The 26,476-nt window shown below is 40.0% G+C and overlaps 1 protein-coding gene across 21 annotated transcripts in view; it reads left to right on the forward strand.

Annotated features, from left to right (window-relative positions):
- The window catches only part of LOC135492187 (liprin-beta-1-like), a 136,100-nt gene that overhangs the window by 102,061 nt on the left and 7,563 nt on the right, over positions 1–26,476 (forward strand). For 14 of the 21 annotated variants that reach the window (XM_064778440.1, XM_064778454.1, XM_064778441.1 and 11 more), the window contains 11 exons: positions 1,918–2,047; positions 3,714–3,734; positions 7,103–7,213; positions 8,068–8,218; positions 12,000–12,200; positions 12,776–12,901; positions 16,740–16,871; positions 17,453–17,641; positions 17,916–18,092; positions 20,761–20,796; positions 23,458–23,517. In XM_064778440.1, the coding sequence (XP_064634510.1) occupies positions 1,918–2,047; positions 3,714–3,734; positions 7,103–7,213; positions 8,068–8,218; positions 12,000–12,200; positions 12,776–12,901; positions 16,740–16,871; positions 17,453–17,641; positions 17,916–18,092; positions 20,761–20,796; positions 23,458–23,517 (1,334 nt within the window). Of the gene's footprint in view, positions 1–517; positions 572–1,917; positions 2,048–3,713; positions 3,735–7,102; positions 7,214–8,067; positions 8,219–11,999; positions 12,201–12,775; positions 12,902–16,739; positions 16,872–17,452; positions 17,642–17,915; positions 18,093–20,760; positions 20,797–23,457; positions 23,518–26,476 lie in introns of all 21 variants that reach the window. The other 7 variants (XM_064778443.1, XM_064778449.1, XM_064778442.1 and 4 more) reach the window with 5 other exon arrangements.

Below are 26,476 nucleotides of genomic sequence, written 5' to 3' on the forward strand. Positions count from 1 at the left end.
TAGATACATTTATTGACCTCTTCGGTAAATTAGTATAAATGAAGAAATTCGACTCAAAAAGTGTCTTCAATTCAGGTCACTAAAGCACCCAAGCAGAAAAGTAATTTTTATTGCCTTAACTTGCAATAATTATTGCTATGAGGATCACCGATAAAATGGGCAAAATCAATCATTTCAAAATAAAACAAGTTCGATATTTATTGCTCATTGCAGTGCAGTCCTCAATTCAGGTCACTAAAGCACCCAAGCAGAAAAGCAATTTCTATTGCCGTAACTTGCAATAATTATTGCTATGAGGATCAGCGATAAAACAGCCTAAATCAATCATTTCAAAATCAAACATGTTCGATATTTATTGCCCATTGCAGTGCATTGACAGACTCTTGTCTACAATGACAAACAATCGATTTTTATCCCGTGTGATAAATATCGCATGTTGCTCATTATCATCATCATTGGTATCGCCTCAATTTTCAAAACAGTAATATTTACTTATTTTTTCTTAAAATTTCAAAAGGTAAATTGGAATTCGTTGATAAGATACCAAAGAATTTCGTGTTCGGAATTCGAGGTTTGTTGATAGGAATTTTTTTATTGAGGTGGAGGAGTTTGGCCCCTTTTTGGTTCAGCCTTAGAGGATATAGGTTCTTAGTTTTCCCCATAGTCTCGAGGAGAAAGTTTGTTTTTTTCATTCCTGCTCAAGACCTATACTGTAAATAGAAAATACTGCAGGCCTTTTGGGAAAAAATTTGTTCTAAAATTTTAAAATTTCACAATTTTTATTTCGGCAGATTATGAAAATTGTTTTGGTTTTTCCCAGTAACCAAACTTATTGGTGTTTTGGCAAATCACATTTATTTGTGAAATCCTAAAAAATAAAATCATAAAATTGCTAAAGTTGGCAATTTCTGTATTCGTTTTGGTTCGCTAAAAAATCAATTCCATATACTTTGCCTCTTCTGTTCGGTTGGTTTTAAATTCTGCTAGACCTACAGTCCCAATCACAATTAACATCCCTAAGTTCGAGTAAGTTATGTGCAATGTATGCGCAACATACAAATTGTTTGCGCTATATAACTTTTTGTACGTGCTATATATCTTATATGCGCTATTGCTGTGAAGGTTTTTTGCATGTTACATGCAGCTTAATATATGCAAAACCTTCAATATGCTCATAACTAGTGTGAATGCGGCATCTGAGCGTAGGTTGTGCACACCTTACACGAAACAGAGGGTATGTCAATTGTGACTGGGACTGTAAATACAAAATTGTACGAAAATGAAACAGTTTGATTCTTTGAACTTGGGTAGGTAGTGGGTGTACTATACACACAGTCATGTCAATTTTACATCCAAAAATGTGCACAAAAACTTTATAGAATGTTTTTTGTGTCAATTTTCTGTCACATCAAAGTAGTAGTCCTCTCTAGAGGGGGGCAGTAAACTTTATCACTCGGTTGGCATTTTCTCGAGACACTGCTCCTTTAAGACTGGTGGTCACACGGAATCCATCCAAGGTGTCTTTATTGGAGACTTTGTGAGTTTGTCGTGTGATTTACGACATTTGTGAGTGACACTAAAGTACATTTGTAGGTGTCGTTATAAACTGTTTAGTGCGACGTTTCTTTTTGTTGCATTCGTAAAAAAGTCGCAAAAAGTCAGTTGGAATTAAATGCCTTACAGTTTGTTTTTTTGAGTGAATGTATTACTGGTTATGCGAAGTGTGGGGGGGGGGGGGGTTAATTTATATTCATAACTCTGATCCACTATCGATATAAATAAACTAGAAAATTATTGGCACAAAATTATTTTGGGGGGAGGACGAAACGGACCTGTACCCACTGGCTAGTGAGACCTAAACATTTAGGTGATATTTGCAGAATTCCTTCCTTATTTTTGCCGTCTTGTCGATTTCAGCTCAAAGTGAGAAGGACGAGGAAGATGAAGCCATGAGGAGGCTGAAGGACGAACGCGCCCAGCAATACAAAGCTATGCAGAGTCTGCCCGACGGCAAAAAGAAAAAAGGCATCAAAAAGATATTTGGAAAGTAAGTATTTAAGGCCTACGCCATTCGTTACAAATTTTGAATTTGTAATTGAATTTAAAAATGTCCTATTGTGGAAATACGTACAAAATATAAATTTCAACATTGCCGTTGTGTAGACTGATATACAAATACTATGAATACCAAGTTTCAACAAATTTGTATTCACAATAACTGCACTACGGCATTGTGTAGTAGTGCATTTCTATTTAACTGGACCACAAGTAATTACGAACAGTGTACCCCTTTGTGTTAAGGTTTGATCGAAGAAGCCGCCATTTTGGCGAGAAATTTAAATCCTAAAGCTACAAGAACGCCTTCAAAGTGAAGCGAAGGCTGTTTTCAAGGGTAGGAGTCGGTTCTTTGTTTTGCAGAGAACACCCTCTCCCATCCCTGTCAGACACTACTATTATACTTGTCAGCTGAGTACCGGGTCATTGGACCTCTTGTTATCATCCTGTGTGTCTGGAAAAAACAAGTTACAGAAACGCCTAAATTTATGTGACTTATAATTCATAATGTTTAAATCTTCATCAACATCTGATCACAATGTATCATTTTATCATAATCATTCCGCCACCTCTTAATTTTATTTGTGTCAACTCCTTAATTGCATAAGAATGATAGTCATTTTTTGTCGCGTCATTCAAACTTGTAATCTCAAATTTATGTGCACCACTGCAGTCCTTCCTAAAAATTTTGTTATTTGATTTGTTCAATTATCATGTGTTGGATTATCTCTGTGAAGAGGGTGTTGATGTTTCACAATTTGCGTAAATCAGAATTCATGACTTACCAGTTTCATTCAGTACCAGACGTCAGCTCTCACAGTCAAGAAAAATGGTGTTTTTGGGATCAATTCAAGTGTAACTCGTGTCAAATTTCACCATATAATGTTTTAGCTGTTTTTGACAAATGACTACGTCACTTTCTCATAAATCGGTAAGGTTTTCGAATCGAAATGCACATTTTCTAGAAATTGATGGTTTAATCCTGCCCGGACGGCTCGCTTCGATGCCGTTTTCGTTGATGACGTCACAAAATGAACATTTTCGCGGTCGCGGTGGTTTACATTCAGCGATTTTATAATAAATCTAATCAAAAATGGAAAATTTTAGCTTTACATTTGTGATCAACAACTAAAAACGGACGTATTTCCGCAAAGTTGTAAATCACATCATAGTATCACTTTAACATCCAACGCATGACAAATTGAGTGTTATGTGATGTCACGATCAAGGTAAAAAAGTTTATTTGTCCCAAAAACATGATTTTTCGGGACTGTAAGTGCTGTCCTCAAATTCCGATATCACCATCGCACTGAGATCTCAGGCATAAATGGTGAAATGGACAGGGTCATACCTATTGTTACACCTGGATGAACCACAATTGATTGAAAAAAGAGATGGATCCTTCTTTTGATTGAGGTTTTTCAGATATAACAGCTGGAATTCCCGTGTCCTTTTCACCAATCAGGCCCTAGGCCATAAAGTGGTGATATCCTAAAATTTCCATAGCATTGCAATGGGCATTTAAAAAAATATTACCAATCATTTAGGGGGAACTTGATAACATTGGTTGAGGTGTTTATGATATTTCAAATATTTATTGCATTTGATGGACATTTTTTATTGCCTGAATTTATAAATGTCTACAAATGTTTTGTTAGGAAATCAAAATCTACATCACGGTATGTACCGAGTCTGTCATTATTTTTGATGACACCACATTCAAAGTTCACCTCCTGTTTCTCCTGTACAGTCATGCTCAAAAGTTAATCAACACCAATTCTTTTCCGATTCTCTTATTATTGGCTTGAATTTGGAATTACAAATCTATCAGGGTTGGAGTTTACAAATTTGTGTTCAGGATGATGTCAACTTTGCAATCAGTTCTATCAGAGAAGATATTTTCAAGTTTTATTTCCGTCATTTCTACAGCTTTTCTCTAATTACCTAAGAAAATATGAAAATATGGTGTAGATTTACTTTTGACACACACTATACACATGTCCTGTCTGTCTGTCTGTGCATGTATAGCATGTGTCAATGCAACATGCTCATGTCGTGTCCGAATTCACCATCATTCCGGCAAAGATTTTCGGTGAGCCGATCTTGGGCTAAGTTGTTTTTTTTTGTATTTCGCCTAAATCGTATGATCATTTCCTGTGACAGTTTCGTCCACCTCAGTTTTAAATACCTACACCGTTTGTTAAAGAATTGCACACTTTTCTGTGGAAATATATGTGACTCGTCACAGCAAAAACAGGCGCATGTCACTCTGAGCTTGGCAGGTTGAGACGGACTGTTTGTTTTTTTCTCTGTTGTCTGCCTTTTGTGAAATATGAGCACACCAATTTCTTCCATTATCTCCTGGTGTCATTTAGGCTCATCTTCTGTGCGACATGCGCCTGGTTTTGCTGTGACGGGTCCCATATTTTCAATCCAGCAAAGGCTGATCAAAAAATTATGTATGGATCAGTCTGCAGTGGACAGCGACAATCCAGGCCAAAGGACCGCCGTCATTTTGCCAAAATACAATTCATATCAGCTTGATCGGTTCATCGAGTATCTTTGCTGCCGATTTCACCATTGGTGTTGGGTACCTGACCATTTGTCTACAGTTCTTAGAGATCAATGGAAACACAGTAGAACCTCTCTATTAGGGACACCCTTAGGACTGGAAAATGCTGTCCTTATTTGCAAGGTGTCATGATTACGAAGGTCGAATTCAGTGGGAATGACAAATTTTGGATCAATTGCAGCGTCCTTAATAGAGAGGTCCTCATTTATAGAAAGGTGTCTGGGATATTCCACTGTACAAGGTTGTATTGTGTACACTTCTATTTTCACCCTTTCCTGCCCGAAACCGTAACACTGATATGCAATACCAAATTTGTTGAGTGACCCTCCCTGAGTTGTCAGTGGCAGTGTGGGAAAACCTTTGAAGATGAGGACCAGTGTGAGCATTCCCTTGATGTTTCAAACTGCAAGATCTTTAATATTGACTATAACTAAAGCATGAAATATCCCTGAAATATCAAGGAAAGCCCAATTTGCAGATGATCTCCTAGATGGTATCACAGAACTCCTTACATACATTTCACCAGCATGACCCTGACATGACTTCATTTATCCTCATCAAAACATGCACTATTTTGTAACATCTTCCTCAGATTATCTTTCTGTCCATCCATTCATTCATTACCAGTGCATTTCATACGTGGCCATGTTTGATGGCCAATTCCTTAAGGTCGCACTTTGGATTAACACCTTGGATGCCCAATGACGTATATTTACGTTCTACAGCCAATGTTGGTGCCCAACCAATGACGTTAATCAACGTTGTCGAACAAGAGGGTTCCATATCTACATGTACAGTGATAATTGTCTCTTTAACAACACCCAAGGTGTTAATCATGATTTATCTTAGGCCTTGACTAATCTCATACTGCTTATCCCACACAGAGATACAAATAAGGACTCTTCTACAGAGAGGCAAGTAGTGGATTTAGGTGGACACATGATTTTCACTGGATATTAGAATTTATTGTCTTACACTGTGACCATTGACTTTATCATCTTACACTGCGACCGTTTACTTTATTTTCTTACACTGCGACCGTAGACTTTATCATCTCACACTGCGACCATAGACTTTATTTTCTTACTCTGCGACCGTAGACTTTATCATCGTACACTGCGACTGTAGACTTTATGGTCTTACACTGCGACCATAGACTTTATTTTCTTACACTACGACCGTAGACTTTATCATATTTACACTGCGACCATAGACTTAGTTGTCCAACACTGCGACCATAGACTTTATTTTCTTACACTGCGACCGTAGACTTCATTGTCTTACACTGCAACCATAGACTTAGTTGTCCAACACTGCGACCGTAGACTTCATTGTCTTACACTGCGACCATAGACTTTACTGTCTGACACTGCTACCATAGACTTAGTTGTCCTACACTGTGACCGTAGACTTAGTTGTCCAACACTGCGACCATAGACTTTATTGTCTTATACACTGCAATTTTTTTTGCTACTACACAGTCAACACGCATTTCTTTGCTCAAAATTTCAAACTCGTATCAGTTTTTATGCACCAAGATTATTTCATTTTATATTGCAGATTTTCATGTATATATGTGTTTATGGATATGCTTGCAAAGTAAGATACCAGCACCTTGTGTACAAATCTAAAGTTTTTTATCGGGACATCCTGTTTATAGCAATTTAAATAGCCTTGTATAACGTGCCATTTTGAACCATCCTACGGAATGGCCCGCCTTGAATGCCTTGAATCAGTGTGTACTTCAAATTGTATTGTTCAAGTTCAAGGGACCACCTCTATCAATCTCGTCCCCAAGTTGACCATCTAACACTTGGATTGCCTCACTTATGCACTTAGCTTGCCCTGGGAACGAGGTGATTCTGGTAAGATATCAGTGGAACCAGTCTTTGTCATTTGCAAGCACATCCAGTTCACGTCATTATCTGTGTTTTTGTGGTGCTTGGCTCGAGACTTTTAGAAAAGGGTGCAGGGTGTGGTGAGAACTATTCTCCTTAAAATATGTTTCATTTCAGTTTCATGCTTTCCTTCTGTGTGGGATTGAGTCTGAATTTACATAGAATTCACATTGTCACGTGTCACTTGTCATGAACATCTTCATTAACTGACTTTGGCTTAACAAAAGTGAAGTTTGTTTACTATAGTGTCACCCCTACTGAAAGGACCAACCAGCTTTGGTTATGAGACACTCTTTACTTCCAAACTCCTATCTCTAATGCCAGGCGCCTGGCGAGAAGGCAGTTTGTACCCTATATTTAACTAACTGGCGGCTAACCACCTGGCCGCATCGGGACGGGGTTACCAGCAGGCCACAAACCTTTGGACCTCTGTTCACGAGGCAGATGCCTCAACCAAAAGGCAAAAGGAGATATTGAGAGTACATGTACATGGGTCACTGACTTTCACTTCAACAAGCAAGCTATTCAATTCACTTTGTTAAAATACTGAGGCATAGTTTCGATTTCTTTTTTGCAGGTTAAAAAGGAGTAATTCAGATGAGGACTTAGATCGGGCTGGACAGCCGTCATTTGTCCGTGGTGGTATTCGATCAACGGCAGGGCCTAGGTTGGGATGGACGGTCAATAAGTGAGTAGCTATTTATTTATGAGATATCGCACTTTGTTGAGGGTAGGATGGATTTTTTTTGCCGCAGTAATCTTGTATTGCCCAAGGCTGCAGGTTAAGGGTGATGTTAAATTTTGAGGGACAGAAAAGTATGCCTTGCCTGAGGAAAAGGATTGAATTTACTTTATAACATGTCAACCCGGACTATCCAACATGCCAGTGGAGATAGCGGTTTGAAAGAGTTTATGTAATGATGTTGTATGCCGGGCATGACATCACCGGCCAACATCTTGTGTCACATGACATCACTAGCCAATCATGAAGGCAGATTGCGACGGCCGTCGAAAGCCTCGTGAAAATTTTAGTTTTCCCCACTGTTTAAGCGATGATCTCGTAGGCCACCAGTACAATAGCATTCCGCGAAGTTACTATTTATAGCTCACAAGGTCATTTGCATAAGATATTGATGACGTTTTAGTCACGTGACAGTCGGACATCGACACTTATTTCTACGCATTTGAGCTTATTTCAAAGTCAATTATCTTTGACCCTGCATTGTTTTTAGCATGAATGATACCATAGGGTCAGAGAGAGAAATATTCAGAACAATTATGTAGTATTTCCAACACTCGGACATGTGCCAGATTGAATCCAACTGCCCTTGTTAGAAAGCCTGAATCCATTACGAAACCGCATGTTTGTCCGACATTGCCTGTAATTCAGCGATGGGGAAATAGAGGGCAGCAGCTGCAGTGACGTCATCTTCGCGGAATGCTATTGACCTCATTTGCGCTGAATGATGTACATGATGCAATGCATCACCATGCGTCATGCGAAATCTCCCTCCATTTCTAACACGCTCATTCTCTTTCCAGCGACCTTGGTGTACCGTTCAGCCGGTGGGATGGTGACAGAGTTGGTGCGTGGCTCCACGCCCTTGGCCTCAACATGTATGTCAGTGCCTGTCGCAAGTGGGTGAAAAACGGTGAGCAATTGCTCAAAGCCTCGCCGCATGATTTTGAAAAGGTAAGACGATGCTTTTGACTTTAGTTCATGACTTGCTGCAGTTCCGAACTTTCTGTCATTCTGACGGAAGTCAAGTGATTGAACGCAGAAGTTTGCTTTGTATTCTCATGTTACAAGTAACAAGGGCCAGTAAGATATGGATATCTCAGAATTTCTGTCTTTTTCCTTGTGTCTCCTTCTAAGCGTTCCCCCTGTCTTTGGGGACGTTATTCTCTAGGTAGAATTCCTCCTCAAACTCGGGATGATCATTTTTGCATGCCACTACAGTTAGATGCCAATTGCTTCATTTTTAGCTCAGCTGAAAAGCTGAGCTATTCATATGAGTAAATGGTAGAATGAGTGTCCGTCTGTCTGTCTGTCTGTCTGTCTGTCTGTCTGTCTGTCTGTCCGTTAAACAGGCACGTTTCAAAACTATGGCGGATAGGCGATAGATTTTCCCTCTGAGGCGTTGAGACCCTTCAGGACTCCTGAATAGACCAAATGTGGGTCCGGCAGGATGAGCGGTTTGGCCACTAGGTGGCACCGAGCGAAATTTTCCAAAAACTTTTCCAGCAGCTGATTTCTCAGTTGGGGATCATGAATCAAATCTAATTTTATAGAGCAAAGCTTTCTCTTTCATTATCAATAGGCGTAGTTCATGAATTTCTCACCAGGTGGTGTTACTGGCGCAATTTAGTGAGCACCCCCCAAGAAGAGCATTTTAAATTTCGCGCGAGTTATCCCACGTCCAATCACACATGCAGCGAACGTCACGTCTCGAGTCTGCGCAGTTCAGACGTAAGGAGACCATGCTATGGAATAGATCGCGTTCTGTCAATTCAGAGGTAAGTTCTCATTAAATTCACAATTTCATAGGCGATAATATTTGGCTGCTTGTGTTATTGCATGTTGATGACATTAGGGAAGGCTTGGATTGTTTAATTGGATGTGATTAATTTGAAATAGTTCGTCGACGATCGTTGAAAAACGATCTGCGAAATGCAGCTTGGTTGGTCTGAGAAACGATGTCAAAGTCCGGCTTTAAATCATGGATTTCTCAACAAATAACTCTTGTCACATAGCAGAACTAATGTGAATAAACAAGACAATAATAAACATCGTTCTGATATCATCGGGTAAGGTTGCCAATGTACATAAACAGTGTAATTGAGGATCGACGCCAGCGATTTGAAATGTCAACAAACAATAAATGCGATATGATACACACTGACACTTGCACACTGTACATAGCACAATGCTTCAAACGGGGCCGATTCATCACTCTTATCACAATGTATTCCCAATCATATCAATGAACTTCCTTGATCATTCGGCCCTAGCGCCTTATCAGTTGTTGTTGGCCTTGTATTTGATATAAAACTTGGCTAGCCTACCTATTCTATCAAAATTAAAATGTTATCTCCTCATCATGTTTTGCAGGACAGGAATGATCTGCAGCTGCATTTGAACATATTTGGTGACCACATCTCAAAGATGACCAAGAGAGAGGATCGAGCTATGACTTTGCACATCCCATCGACTTCGGTGTTCACCAGTGCAATCATCAGAAGAGCCAGGCAATTCTAGTATTCAAGTATTTCATTCTGTAATACTTACCTCAAAATTTACTAAATAAAGAAAACCGCATGTGGCAGTTGGTTAAAAAAATCAAGTCTATCTGTTTAAAGTTTTTACTTGCTATCATTATTATCAACATTTCAATGGTGGCATTCTGCTAAGGTTTGTTAAGAGTTTCACTTGACTTAAGCAGGGTGTACACTAGTAAAATATTAGCAACATTTTACCAACATTTTACCAACATTTTACCAACATTTTTACAACAATTTTGCAACAAGCCCTTCAAGGCCCTGTGTTCACTAGCAACAAAATTGCAACAAATTAGCAACATTTTTACAACATGTTGGTAAATTGTTGCAAACTTTTTAGTGGGAACAAAGGGAAATAGGTATTTTGGAGGGAAAATGGATGATTCCAAGGAGAGAGGATGTGTTTTGAGTGCTTCTGCAGCAATTTTAGCTGTCATTGTTGAGAGACGGAAGAGGCGGCGAAATAACCAAAGAGAATATGGACCAGGCCCTGGATCAAAATGAGGGTGGATGATGGGGCATACCACTGCCTGTTAAGGCCGCGTATCCATAGGGTATGCCCTTGTGTAGTGTGGCGTTATGGCGTAACAGCCTTGTGACCTGGCACTATGCCCTGAGTCTCCATTGGATATTCCTTTTTGGTCATGGTAGGCCTTTGTAGTCCTCATTTCGCAGCGGTCAGTCGCGTTTATCCGCACGCTGTCATTATTTCAGAAGACGATTTCTTATGAATATTGAAAATGAAAATACAAGTAACTTGTATTTTCACTTGCAACATCAAATTGACATGTACATGTATATAAAACCTGACTTAAGCAACAAATTACAGGTTCGTGCTTGTTATGATAATCATCAGTTTCGGGGTCCCAGAGTAGTTCCCGTTGATGAACCTCTTGAATTAATTTCGCCTCAGACATTGCTTCCGTGTTGTTCACTCGCAAAAGAGTGGACATGTTCAATCCCAATATGGGCCTATATTCCCAATCCACAGTGCATATATGCCCGCAATGTGACACGGCATAACCTATGGGAACGATCAATAACACCAACGAAGGTTCATTGTCCGTGTTGCGCGCCAGGCGGTAAAAAGGGAATGTTGTGCAGGGCACGGAACAGCCTATGGATACGCAGCCTAAAGGAGTTGCGGCTGACTGACAAGCCGTCACACAAAAACTTCTAGAAAAGGTTTCATCACCCTACGAAGCAAGACACTCACTTGAGAGTTGCTATACCTGCTTCTTGTTCAAGTCACATGAACTCCGGTAGATCACATGACGCAAATCCTATTTCTGATTGGCTGAAGAGTTTGCAACATTTTTACAACATGCAACAAAGAATTGCATTGCATTTAATTTGCAACAATTTTACAACATGTTGTAAGACGCGTTTTGCTCTGTACACACTACGCAACATTTTTGCAACATTTGTTGCAACTGGAAATGTAAAAATGTTGCTAATATTTTACTAGTGTACACAGGCCTTTAGGCGATAATAGAGTTGGGTAGAGCATTTTGTTAATGTTACCCTTTTAGTTAGGGAAACTGGTGCCTTCTGCATTAGGTGGACCCCACTTACTCATCTGTCAGACCGGCCTCACACGTCGGCATTAGAGTTTAAGGTCCAGTCTGCGAGATTTACCCATTTCTACCCAGCCAAACGCGGGTGATTGGGCTAGTCTCTCCATGTGATTCAATTCGCATGGATTCTTGTGTCCCGGTGCTGAAAGGATCCCTCCACAAGGGCAGACTACATCCGGTGGCACTGAAGTATGGAAGAAAGACAGAAGACGACCAATTTGCGAAAAGGATCATCATCATCATCATCATGGTAACAGCTGAGGATAAATCATGTTGCTGTGTGTAGAATTGATGGTCCAATATAGGTTAGGTTATCTGTTTGCGCACACATTGCAAGGGTGGAGCTTGCTTGAAGTAGATTGCGCCAGTCTACCGTAATTCACTGTTACACATCCAGAAGCTAATATCCTTAGGCTTTGAGTCCTTAGTTTAGTAGAGTTTGACGAGTAATGTAATATATACGAACAACGCAGCAACAACTCAGCTGAGCGCCAGGCCCTTGGGCCTCTTGTTCTGCTACAAAGTGCAGTGATACACACTAGCTGCTACGGTAGAATATTATCTCAAAGATGTGGTACTAAAGCGCCGTAATAAAAAAAAAAACATTTCTCATTCTAGGAACTTGGCATGAAGCATCCGTTACACAGAAAAAAACTCCACTTGGCCTTACAAGCGATCAGTGCTGAGCAAATGGATAAGATGAGCGACTTGGACCACAATTGGGTGACTCAGTGGCTCGATGATATCGGTCTGCCGCAGTACAAGGACCAGTTTGTAGAAGCGAGGGTCGACGGTCGTGTGCTCCATTATCTTACTGTGGTGAGTTCATGGCCTTTGGCAATGCTCTTTACTTTGATTGCGATGTCCTTGGGATAAGAGACGTGAAACGGAGATTCCTACTTGGTTCCTATGCCAGGCAAAGCAAATGATGCGTAGCAGGTCCTGCTTACTGGTTTTGCCGAGATTTTAACAATAAAGTGGAACCTCCCTTAGCAGACACCTCTCTATTAAGGACAACCTCTCTATTAAGGACACTAGTTTTGGTCCCAAATGAATTGTTTCCATTCAATTTGACCTCTCTAATAAGGACACCTCTCTATTAAGGACACTAGTTTTGGTCCCAAATGGATTTTTTCCATTCAATTTCACCTCTCTAATCAGGACACCTCTCTATTAAGGAGAGTACTTGTCAGTTCCGAGGGTGTCCTTAATAGAGAGGTTCTACTGTATTTGAATGAGGTTTGCTGTATGTACTGACATCTGGTGTTTTCAAGAGCTAACTTTAACTTGCTGGGCTTTGGCATGGTTTGTCATTGTCTATAGTCTCCCTTTAAGGTGTCGAATGACCTTGATCAAATAAATACGGCTCATGCACTCTGACATTTTGTTTTCAGGACGACCTATTGCAACTTAAAGTGACGAATGCCCTCCATCATATCAGTATAAAACGTGGTATACAGGTGCTCCGGTTGAATAACTTCAACCCGAATTGTTTTAAGAGGCGGCCGGTCAGGGATGAGGTACGTAGAAGAAATTTTTGCAGTAGCATTCCGCGAAGTTACTATTTATAGCTCACAAGGTCATTTGCATAAGATATTGATGACGTTTTAGTCACGTGACAGTCGGACATCGGCACTTATTTCTACGCATTTGAGCTTATTGAATTATTTCAAAGTCAATTATCTTTGACCCTGCATTGTTTTTAACATGAATGATACCATAGAGTCGAGAAATATTCAGAACAATTATGTAGTATTTCCAACACTCGGACATGTGCCAGATTGAATCTAACTGCCCTAGTTAGAAAGCCTGAATCCATTACGAAACCGCATGTCTGTCCGACATTGCCTGTAATTCAGCGATGGGGAAAAAGAGGGCAGCAGCTGCAGTGACGTCATCTTCGCGGAATGCTATAGGACATGGAGCACGAAATGTATGTTTTGTGGGAAAACAAATGTAAAGTAGACACTACAGGGTGTCCCAGAAAGGTTTTCCCTCGCACAATAGAATTCTATTGTGTATCCATTGTGTGAGGGAAAATAATTCTGGGCCACCCTGTACCGATAGGTTGTGGGTGGGGGGGGGGGCATATTAGTGTTTGCCAGGTTCGTAAATCAGGGGAAATATTTGCACAGTTAAGGTCCTGGGTTTGGTATGACTTAGCCTGAGGAGAAGCATAGCATTGCAAGATAGTAGAGCCACCTACAGGTGACATTGTGTAACGTAATCTGACCCACCCGACTCCTGCATATGTCCTCCCTTTAATGGGTTTATCTTAGCCCTCTGATGATGAATATTGTACATTTCAGGACTTTTATGAGTGGAAGGTTAGTTTTAATCCGGGTTTTGGTTAACATATAGATTGAGTCGGTGCTAATATAACGAAACAATTTTAAAATATCTGTACCAGACTAAATTGGAATTTCTATTCATATATTTATATCAGTCTTTGTATAATAAGGGGTCATCTCATAGACTGAAGCCAAATTAAACACAATTTTCAGTTGCTCTGTCATTGTGGACCCCTCCCCCTAAAATATACTAAAAAGTTTACATTTTCTTCTTTACAAATGTCTGAGTCAGACCATGAAACTGACAATTTTTCCCTCGTTTTCATTTTTGAAGCTGCAACTATCACTGTTCGGATGCAACTCCTGCTATCTGAAAAAATGTGGTATGGTTGAGGGACAGCTTTCTGATTATGAAAAAATGCAAATTGTAAAATAAAATTAAAAAAATCTTTTTGCAGAAGATTTGCAAAAATGAACAGTTTCATATTGAAAGTTGAAATGCCCTCCCCAAAATGAACAAATGTGATCCGTCACAGCAAAACCAGGCGCATGTTGCACAGAAGATGAGCCGAAATGACACCAGGAGATAATGGAAAAAATTGATGTGCTCATAGTTCACAAAAGGCAGACAATAGAGAAATGAACAAACAGTCCGTCTCAACCTGCCAAGCTCTGTGCGACATGCGCCTGGTTTTGCTGTGACGGATCACAAATAGTTATTTTTGGCTTCAATATATTTTGAGATGACCCCTAAGTCCATTATCTAACATTACTTTCGCACATCAAACTACCCCTGTACTATTTAACAGTCAGATCAAATCTCAACTCAATGCAATATGGGATGGGTAAAATAAATCCATGGGCTCCTTGTATCGGTGATGTCTACGCCAGGACAAGCGGACGCCCCCACCAAATGAGTAGCCTGCGAGGACTCTACCTTTGGTTAAATTTGTACCTACAGTAGTGGTATGTGAAACTCTCGTCCTCCTTCCTTGGAGGAGGATTACTCCCTGGAGAGAATCACCTCCAAGTGCAGAGCAAATGCTCAAAGGGTAACTCGTGTCAAATTTCACCATATAATGTTTTAGCTGTTTTTGACAAATGACTACGTCACTTTCTCATGAATCGGTAAGGTTTTCGAATCGAAATGCACATTTTCTAGAAATTGATGGTTTAATCCTGCCCGGACGGCTCGCTTCGATGCCGTTTTCGTTGATGACGTCACAACATGAACATTTTCGCGGTCGCGGTGGTTTACATTCAGCGATTTTATAATAAATCTAATCAAAAATGGAAAATTTGAGCTTTACATTTTTGATCAACAATTAAAAACGGACGTATTTCCGCAAAGTTGTAAATAACATCATAGTATCACTTTAAGAACAAGAAGAAGAAGTAAAGATGTTTTTAACTACCAACTGGTGCATGGTTGATGTGATAATGATCTTGACATGGTTTTTCCCAACTCTGTACAATATCTACCATCAAACCTCTTAATTTACTATCTGTATAGGTACATATCTGTTATAATACACGGTGTACTTCTAGTCTAACTTACCTGGTAAGTCATGATATTGGAAAGAAGGAAACTTAGGCTGACTTAGTGAAGGGTTTTGCCAGTGTCTTTCTGTTGAAGGGTATAACTTTCAAAATCAGAAAATTTGTATCTGTATAGGTACATATCTGTTATAATACACGGTGTACTTCTAGTCTAACTTACCTGGTAAGTCATGATGGTGAAGTAAAGGAAACTAAGGCCGACTTAGTGAAAGGTCTTGCCAGTGTCTTTCTGTTGAAGGGTATAACTTTCAAAATCAGAAAATTTGTATCTGTATAGGTACATATCTGTTATAATACACGGTGTACTTCTAGTCTAACTTACCTGGTAAGTCATGATGGTGAAGTAAAGGAAACTAAGGCCGACTTAGTGAAAGGTCTTGCCAGTGTCTTTCTGTTGAAGGGAATAACTTTCAAAATCAGAAAATTTGTATCTGTATAGGTACATATCTGTTATAATACATGGTGTACTTCTAGTCTAACTTACCTGGTAAGTCATGATAATGAAAAGAAGGAAACTTAGGCTGACTTAGTGAAGGGTTTTGCCAGTGACTTTCTGTTGAAGGGTATAACTTTCAAAATCAGAAAATTTGTATCTGTATAGGTACGTATCTGTTATAATACCCGGTGTACTTTTAGTCTAACTTACCTGGTAAGTCATGATAATGGAAAGAAGGAAACTTAGGCTGACTTAGTGAAGGGTTTTGCCATCGCTGTTGTAGGGTATAACTTTCAAAATCAGAAAATTTGTATCTGTAGGTACATATCTGTTATAATACATGGTGTACTTCTAGTCTAACTTACCTGGTAAGTCATGATGGTGAAGTAAAGGAAACTAAGGCTGACTTAGTGAAAGGTCTTGCCAGTGTCTTTCTGTTGAAGGGTATAACTTTCAAAATCAGAAAATTTGTGTCAGTATAGGTACGTATCTGTTATAATACATGGTGTACTTCTGGTCTAACTTACCTGGTAAGTCATGATAATGAAAAGAAGGAAACTTAGGCTGACTTAGTGAAGGGTTTTGCCAGTGACTTTCTGTTGAAGGGTATAACTTTCAAAATCAGATCATTTGTGTCAGTATAGGTACATATCTGTTATAATACACGGTGTACTTCTAGTCTAACTTACCTGGTAAGTCATGATAATGGAAAGAAGGAAACTAAAGCTGACTTAGTGAAGGGTTTTGCCAGTGTCTTTCTGTTGAAGGGTATAACTTTCAAAATCAGAAAATTTTAACAGCATAAAATTTGTGAAGTTGTGGTGAGGGTTGTAAAGATATGAAACATTTACTGACTGGTTGGTAATTTTTATTGCAGACGTCAGATATCCTCGCATGCAGCCAAAATCGTCACTCTGCGTGGTTATACTTGTAGGTGCCTGTCCTTAATTGCACTGATAAAGATGTCGCTGGTCTGCAGACAAAATGATTTGAAAGAGGCTCAGAATTATCACACATCCTAGCAACGTGGTGTCCTTAATAGAGAGGTTCTAGTGTACTATATATTTGCAGGGTCCGATACACAACTCTCCTGAAGAAGTGATGTTATGGACGAACCATCGTGTTATGGATTGGTTGAGATCGATCGATTTGTCTGAGTATGCTCCTAATATGAGGGGGAGTGGCGTTCATGGTGCTCTTATGGTAAGTCTGGGTCCAATGCTTGGCACAGTCTCATTACCTGTGCCCTTGGGCAAGGAACTTTACTAAAAATTGGCACATTCTTTAAACGGTCCTTAATTCGCATAGGTTATGTGCGGTGTGCACATAATTTATATCCCACCTACACAAAACACTGCGTGTAGGTTGCATAAGTGCGTCCTGAGTCAATTACCCGTGACAAGTGAAACAAGTGACACCATGAACCCTATATGACGCCAGCTTTACACGGATGTGTGCAGTTACGTGAGGCAGAGGAGTATGTCAGTTGTGACAGTGACTGTAATCATCGTGGCACTCAACAAAAGAGAACACGATTGGATTGAATTTAGCCAAGGTCAACAAATTCAAAATGATGATACGGTTTTTTTTCATATGTTTTTTTTTCCGGTCCAGGTTTTTTCCAGGTCACACGGATGTGCGCAGCTACGTGAAGCAGAGGAGTATGTCAGTTGTGACAGTGACTGTGATCATTGTGGCACACAACAAAAGAGAACACGATTGGATTGAATTTAGCCAAGGTCAACAAATTCAAAATGATGATTCATGTTTTTGTTTTTTTCCAGGTCTCCGATCCTGCGTTCACAGCGGATCTCCTCGCAAGTTTACTCTCCATCCCGAGCGCCAAGACTTTACTACGGCGCCACCTTAAAACACACTTCGTATCGCTGATTGGTAACGAGATGCAAACTAAGAAACGAGAGCATGAAGCGTGTGAGTCTTATATGCCCCTCACGCCGAATATGAAAATCAAGGTAAGTTTCAACCATTAAAAGAAACCTATAGCGAAACGTTTTGAAAAATGGGGAGTTTTGAACGGCCCGGTTAAAATCTATGGCGGGAATAAGCTTCCATTGATAAATGTTAGCAGTTTCGAGTTCCCCCCAGGTAGTTGATTATGTAGCCAATGAGCTGCATGAAAAGTAATCACCAATTCAGTTATTTTTACCATGTTCAGCTAGTCTAATGAAGACTTGTGGCATCTCGGGTCACAGTTCGAAACTAACTGTCATTTTTGTTGATTTTCAGTCAAAGAAACATGGTATTTTTGGTCACAAGCGAAGTAAATCTGAAACGGACTTCGATATTTACGTCTGTCCGATGGACATACAGGGACCTGCGGGCCAGAACCGAGTCCGCAATGGAGTGCCCGCATACGCAATAAACAGCCGTGAGAACGGAAGCACGGATCCGTCAGTTAAAAAGGTAGATCAGGCGTTTCAATAGTTAGCATGGGTGTCGTCAGTTTGCCTGTGAACATGTGTGTTATGTCAATTGCCTGTGAATGCTGCAAACTGCCAAATTTTCACGGGAGTTTTTTTCTTGAGAATTTCACGAAAAGCTGCGCTTCGCAAAAATAAAAACCACAAAAAATATTTTTGAAATTTTCTTTGAAATTTTTTTTAATCGCAAGGACAAAAAGTCGTGAAAGTTTGTGCTTTATAGTATGGGTGTGCTGTCTGGTTGCCTTTGATATGTAAGTTGCATTTTCAAATATTGATGCCTGCAGAATTGACTTGGAAATGGTTACAGAATTTGGTGTCTTTTGTGTCGTGTATGCTTCTTTCCACACGACTGTTCATGGAGGTCACAGGAACGACCTGCATGTTGGCTTACCACTGTCCTCAAGGATATCAGCAACGTTTGCCCAAGGATACTGCGAATGGCATGGAGGTTGGATATGACGATCGTTTGCATGGATGACGGTGCAGTGAATTGCCCAAGGACGCTGGAATGGCATGGAGGTTGGATATGACGATCGTTTGCATGGGTGACGGTGCAGTGAATTGCCCAAGGACGCTGCGAATGGCATGGAGGTTGGATATGACGATCGTTTGCATGGGTGACGGTGCAGTGAATTGCCCAAGGACGCTGCGAATGGCATGGAGGTTGGATATGATGGATCGTGTGCATGGGTGACAGTATACAAATAGTGGATGTTTGGCAAAGCCTCGTCCGCCATGACATTTCTTCGTCCAGCAAAATTCCATATTGGACGACCTTAAACATCCACTATTTGCTATATTATGCAACCAAGTGTCTTGGCAAAGAAATCAATCCAAAGGAAAATAATGAAACAATTTGTTTTCATTTTGATTGGATTAAAACCTTTTAGGATCCGTTACGACATTTTTTTTGATCCGTTATTGCTTTTTTGGATCCGATACGATGTGATGACTTGAAATCACATGATGTGAATCGAGTTACGCTATTGGCCAAGAACATTTGGTAGCATAATATTGCAATGTAAAACACCCACTGTGCATGTGATGCATGGAGAAGAAATACACATTCAAGGAAGAAGGTCCTGCATTGACTGTGTCCCGACCTGAAGTGGATTAAGTGACTGTTACATATAGACTCTTCATATAAAGAACAAACAAATTGGAATGTCTCCAGTTTTGAAACAGTCCTGTATGGCTAAAGGAATGTCGTCTGCATGCAGCATTTTGTTTGTATTGCCTTGTTTTGTCTTGCGACGTCTGCTGTTATACCTGATGGGTTTTGCAAGATCTAACGAATTTCCGTGAAAATTTTCAAGTGAAAGTATTTATTGATTCCCCATCCTGAGGAAATCGAGGGCTGATGCTCGCTTCTACAGCCCTGCGCGCCAATTCTTGAGACGTTTCCCCTCATTGGCTGAGGTACAGGTGTCGAACCAAATGTACCCAATCAAAACTCTCGAAATGTCTCAGGTTGTGTACTGTGCTGCAGGGTCGTAAAAGCAAACGTAAAGTCCCGATTTCCTCAGCATGCAATTTCTGTACAACTGCATTAAGCCTTAAGATACTTCCTGATAGTTTTAAAACGATCGAACTTCATCAAAAAATGTGGTTTTAGCTCTGGTTTCTTCATAAACTCGGAGATATGGGGTGCTTCTGAATATGCAAATGGGTCCATACTGCTGATTTCAACGCAATGGAGAGGTTTCATACCAACCTTCAGCTGAGCGGTAGACCCTTGGGCCTCTTGTTATTAGAACCCATCAGGCAGCAGCAGCAGTTTGGAAAAGTTCAACAATGGGTGATATGAGTAAAGGCTAGCAAATGCTTTTACTTCAGTTTTGTACAGAAAGGCCAAGTGTAAATGTACATGGAGTTTTAGATAAAAGCATTCACTACTCTTTATTCATATCACCCAATGTGTGCTGTAATTTTTGTGTCAGTTATTGCACCAATTATCTGGAAATTTCCTCCCAAAAGGCAAACTGCTGTTGTGTTATTTGTACATTTGAATTTATTAACACTTAATTTGATTGTGATTAGTATTGTACATTTCAAAGGTTTGTGTGTATTCTGTAATTAATGTTGGCCATTTGTGAAAATGTTTTTTGTAAGAATGTTCCAAACAGTGTTGTGAATTGTACCTTGACTTTAGAAGCAAGATGTAGAATTCAACCATATTTATGATTTGTAAACAAGAAATTTTAAGGAACTTAGAAATGTCCTGCTCTCTGTCAGACTGTCAGGAACTGATAAAAATAACAATGATTGCCATGTTTTGAGTTCACATACTGCAAATTGTAAAATTTCTGTGGCTACTTATGATTTGGGACTGGAAAATATGTAAAAATTCCTCGTTTTTTTCAATAAATTTTTTTTTTGTGAGTCAAAAATATTCCCAACTCCAAAATTTCTGGGTTTTTTTCAATAAATTTTTATTTTTTTGTGAATCAAAAATATTCCTTAACTCAAAAATTCCTCACTTTTTTCAATAATTTTTTTTTTGGTGAATCAAAAATATTCCCAAACTCAAAATTAATTGCCAGCAGAAATTTTTCGGTTTACAGTTCTGTTCTAAAGAAATGTTTGTTAACGTTTGTTTGTTGACTTGATGTGATGTTAACGTGCGTCTCTTCACTGATTATTTCCAGTCTCGGCAGCTCGGAGAAATCAAAGAAGTGCCTGTAGTAAGTCGTTTAGTGTGTGCTTGTGCAAGACTTTTTTTTTCTCAATCGGTGTGGAAAATGATTTCAAACCCCACGGAAGAAATTTCATCACCAAGCTTACCGTGTGAATGCACCAAGAACACATTACTGACACAAAAATATTATATTTATTTGAAAGGGCCTAAAAATCCTTGGCTCAGACTGTGTTTCATGAGCAGGTGGTGATTTTCGGTAATGTCACGTCCAATGGTTTTTTTCCGTCCCCAAGTATGCTAGCAGAGAACTACAGTCCAAATCACAATTGTCATCCCTACCTTTGCATCATTGACGTGCTACCCAGCACGTAGGTTGTACGTAAGTCGCACTTAGGTTGTTCGTAATTTACGCGAAGCATAGAGATAAACGTGTCGCTGGTGCGTCATGGGTGTGTCATGGGTGCGTCATGGGTGTGTCATAGGTGCGTCATGGGTGTGTCATGGGTGTGTCATGGGTGCGTCATGGGTGCGCAACTCGTGCGTAGGTTGCGCGCCACTGACGCGTAGCAGGATGGATGTCATTTGTGACTTGGACTGTACAACGTATGATTTTTTTATGACATCGGGATTTTTTGTGCCAATTATTTAGTTTGTTAATCATTTATTCATCTGTGAAAATTTTACGCCTATGTCCTCCGGAAGAAAGGGTTTTAAATCCACCGAGGAAGAAATCGTGTATGCAAAAATGTAAAGAGGATTTTTGTGTCGTGACGGAGTTCCGTAACGTTAAAAACTGGCGTGATGTATCCCATGGTCACCGCCTGCTCAGAGAGCGAGATACTACTGTATAATCACTTAAACTTTAAGAGCAGGCATCATGTTATTGAGAAAAACAATTCTTGGAATGTTGCAGTAAATCTGAGTGTTGGTAATGTGCTGTTGATTGCATTAGAATATATCCCTCTCTGGAGTTACACCACACCTTAAATGTCACACCTATCCACACCATAAACCAAAGCACCTTAGGAACTTTAATTTCCACCTGCCATAATTCCAAGAACACCCTTGAGAATGATTTTCCCAACTTGTTGAGAAACAGGTAGGCTTCCCAACTTGCTGAGATATCCTTACCCTGGGAAAGGAGAAGATAAAAAGCTGTGTTCCTGGAGTGTTCATTGAAACATGGTTTTAAACTTTAATGAAAATTTCAAAATTTGTTGTAAATCCTTCATTGGTTTGGTCTATGAATCGGCTCTACAGGGTTGCCCAGAAATATTTTCCCTCGCACAATGAATACACAATAGAATTGTATAGTGCAAGGGAAAAGTCTTCTGAGCCACCCTGTAATGTGTTCTTGTGTCAATTGTATTCACTCTATCCTGTTCCTTATTCAAATGTTTCATCTTTTGAATCTTTTGTAAAGTTTTTGAACCTGATTTTAAGGCATTTATGTTTTGCGTGTGTTGAAGTCACTGTGGCTTTTTATTGTGTGGTTCTGTCTCTGAGCTCCTGCTGCTCTTTAATCTGTTTTTGTTAAAGTTGCTATAATTCTGATTGTGGTCTTTGTAAGACATTCGATTACCTAAATTTCGCGCGCACTGGCCGACTGGTCGAGAACTGAGGGTTCTGGGTTCGATCTGGTTGCCACTTTGTCCTACAAGGGTCAGGTTCAAGTGGGTGGGCTGAATGAATAGTTCCTTAAAGTGATACTATGATGTGATTTACAACTGTGCGGAAATACGTCCGTTTTTAATTGTTGATCACAAATGTAAAGCTCAAATTTTCCATTTTTGGTTAGATATCTTATAAAATCACTTAATGTAAACCACCGCGACCGTGAAAATGTTCATGTTGTGACGTCATCAAAGAAAACGGCATCGAAGCGAGCCGTCCGGGCGGGATTAAACCATCAATTTCTAGAAAATGTGCATTTTGATTCGAGAACCTTACCGAGTTATGAGAAAGTGACGTAGTCATTTGTCAAAAACAGCTAAAACATTATATGGTGAAATTTGACACGAGTTACCCTTTAAGGGTTGACCGAAGGCACCACCATTTTGGCTGGAACTTGAAATCCTAAAGCTGAGAGAACTTTCAATATGAAGTGAATATCCATTTCAAGGTAGGAGTCGGATCTCTGTGAGCAAAGAACAGCCTCCCATCCTTGAAATTGGCTCTCACTTCGTTTTGAAAGCCTTTTAATTGCTTTAGGATTTTAATTTTTTGTGTGATTCATAGGTGTTTAACTAGATTACTGGTCGCTAAATCATAGCAACGACAAAGTGTATAGCACCCACTTGTACGGCAATTTAGTTTAGCGTCAATAATGCCACTTTAACTACCAATCATCCTGGTTCCTAGGTGTCACACCAACTGCTTCAATAGAAACACGTATTGAAAAGATCGCATCCTGGCTTTTTCTTGGAGATTTCGTCCAAGTATTTTGGGGTTTTATACAGTGAGCCCCGAAAATGTGAAAAATTCGAAAGTTAGCGCCTTTGTGAAACACGGAATTTGTCCACATCAAAAACCGAATTCAGTGTTTCCTGGTTTAAAATGCGGATTTTGAGGGGTCTTTTGGGATTTTAGCTTTTGATTACGGACTTTACTAAATCAAGTTTTTTTTTAAAAACGGATTTTCGGGGGCTTAATAATGCGCGTGGAAAGAAATTTCTGTTTTTCTAAGAGATGATATTTTCCATTTCAGAGAGAGGAGAGAGCTGCGAAGGAGATAGGTGCATATTCTCATGAAATAAACACACTAACAGTGAGTAACATAAGACCTGACCTCTCTCACAATACTAAGATTTTGTAGCAATCCCCCCCCCCCCGTGGTGAATATTGTCGGTTTTATGGACTCTGATTGATTATTGGGGAGCTTGGTGGCACAAGAGTTGAGGATGTTGGCATCCCCTGCTCTACAGGGAGGCCTAGAAAGTTTTTCCCTTACACAATAGAATTGTATTGTGTATCCATTGTGTGAGGGAAAAGCTTTCTGGGTCACCCTGTAGGGTAATTCACGCTCCTCTAACAAAATGGTGTAAAGAGAATCTGTGTTGATAGTCGGAAAATCGCCTGATCTGCTTGGCCCACAGTCAGATGATTTTGTTAGCTCAGCTGAAAAGCTGAGCTATTCATATGAGTAAATGGTAGAATGAGTGTCCGTCTGTCTGTCTGTCTGTCTGTCTGTCTGTCTGTCTGTCTGTCTGTCTGTCTGTCTGTCTGTCTGTCTGTCCGTTAAACAGGCACGTTTCAAAACTATGGCGGATAGGCGATAGATTTTCCCTCTGAGGCGTTGAGACCCTTCAGGACTCCTGAATAGACCAAATGTGGGTCCGGCAGGATGAGCGGTTTGGCCACTAGGTGGCACCGAGCGAAATTTTCCAAAAACTTTTCCAGCAGCTGATTTCTCAGTTGGGGATCATGAATCAAATCTAATTTTATAGAGCAAAGCTTTCTCTTTCATTATCAATAGGCGTAGTTCATGAATTTCTCACCAGGTGGTGTTACTGGCGCAATTTAGTGAGCAACCCCCAAGAAGAGCATTTTAAATTTCGCGCGAGTTATCCCACGTCCAATCACACATGCAGCGAACGTCACGTCTCGAGTCTGCGCAGTTCAGACGTAAGGAGACCATGCTATGGAATAGATCGCGTTCTGTCAATTCAGAGGTAAGTTCTCATTAAATTCACAATTTCATAGGCGATAATATTTGGCTGGTTGTGTTATTGCATGTTGATGACATTAGGGAAGGCTTGGATTGTTTAATTGGATGTGATTAATTTGAAATAGTTCGTCGACGATCGTTGAAAAACGATCTGCGAAATGCAGCTTGGTTGGTCTGAGAAACGATGTCAAAGTCCGGCTTTAAATCATGGATTTCTCAACAAATAACTCTTGTCACATAGCAGAACTAATGTGAATAAACAAGACAATAATAAACATCGTTCTGATATCATCGGGTAAGGTTGCCAATGTACATAAACAGTGTAATTGAGGATCGACGCCAGCGATTTGAAATGTCAACAAACAATAAATGCGATATGATACACACTGACACTTGCACACTGTACATAGCACAATGCTTCAAACGGGGCCGATTCATCACTCTTATCACAATGTATTCCCAATCATATTAATGAACTTCCTTGATCATTCGGCCCTAGCGCCTTATCAGTTGTTGTTGGCCTTGTATTTGATATAAAACTTGGCTAGCTTACCTATTCTATCAAAATTAAAATGTTATCTCCTCATCATGTTTTGCAGGACAGGAATGATCTGCAGCTGCATTTGAACATATTTGGTGACCACATCTCAAAGATGACCAAGAGAGAGGATCGAGCTATGACTTTGCACATCCCATCGACTTCGGTGTTCACCAGTGCAATCATCAGAAGAGCCAGGCAATTCTAGTATTCAAGTATTTCATTCTGTAATACTTACCTCAAAATTTACTAAATAAAGAAAACCGCATGTGGCAGTTGGTTAAAAAAATCAAGTCTATCTGTTTAAAGTTTTTACTTGCTATCATTATTATCAACATTTCAATGGTGGCATTCTGCTAAGGTTTGTTAAGAGTTTCACTTGACTTAAGCAGGGTGTACACTAGTAAAATATTAGCAACATTTTACCAACATTTTACCAACATTTTTACAACAATTTTGCAACAAGCCCTTCAAGGCCCTGTGTTCACTAGCAACAAAATTGCAACAAATTAGCAACATTTTTACAACATGTTGGTAAATTGTTGCAAACTTTTTAGTGGGAACAAAGCGAAATAGGTATTTTGGAGGGAAAATGGATGATTCCAAGGAGAGAAGATGTGTTTTGAGTGCTTCTGCAGCAATTTTAGCTGTCATTGTTGAGAGACGGAAGAGGCGGCGAAATAACCAAAGAGAATATGGACCAGGCCCTGGATCAAAATGAGGGTGGATGATGGGGCATACCACTGCCTGTTAAGGCCGCGTATCCATAGGGTATGCCCTTGTGTAGTGTGGCGTTATGGCGTAACAGCCTTGTGACCTGGCACTATGCCCTGAGTCTCCATTGGATATTCCTTTTTGGTCATGGTAGGCCTTTGTAGTCCTCATTTCGCAGCGGTCAATCGCGTTTATCCGCACGCTGTCATTATTTCAGAAGACAATTTCTTATGAATATTGAAAATGAAAATACAAGTAACTTGTATTTTCACTTGCAACATCAAATTGACATGTACATGTATATAAAACCTGACTTAAGCAACAAATTACAGGTTCGTGCTTGTTATGATAATCATCAGTTTCGGGGTCCCAGAGTAGTTCCCGTTGATGAACCTCTTGAATTAATTTCGCCTCAGACATTGCTTCCGTGTTGTTCACTCGCAAAAGAATGGACATGTTCAATCCCAATATGGGCCTATATTCCCAATCCACAGTGCATATATGCCCGCAATGTGACACGGCATAACCTATGGGAACGATCAATAACACCAACGAAGGTTCATTGTCCGTGTGGCGCGCCAGGCGGTAAAAAGGGAATGTTGTGCAGGGCACGGAACAGCCTATGGATACGCAGCCTAAAGGAGTTGCGGCTGACTGACAAGCCGTCACACAAAAACTTCTAGAAAAGGTTTCATCACCCTACGAAGCAAGACACTCACTTGAGAGTTGCTATACCTGCTTCTTGTTCAAGTCACATGAACTCCGGTAGATCACATGACGCAAATCCTATTTCTGATTGGCTGAAGA

This window comes from Lineus longissimus, chromosome 8 (genome assembly GCF_910592395.1).
Source record: "Lineus longissimus chromosome 8, tnLinLong1.2, whole genome shotgun sequence".
Lineage (NCBI taxonomy): Eukaryota > Metazoa > Nemertea > Pilidiophora > Heteronemertea > Lineidae > Lineus > Lineus longissimus.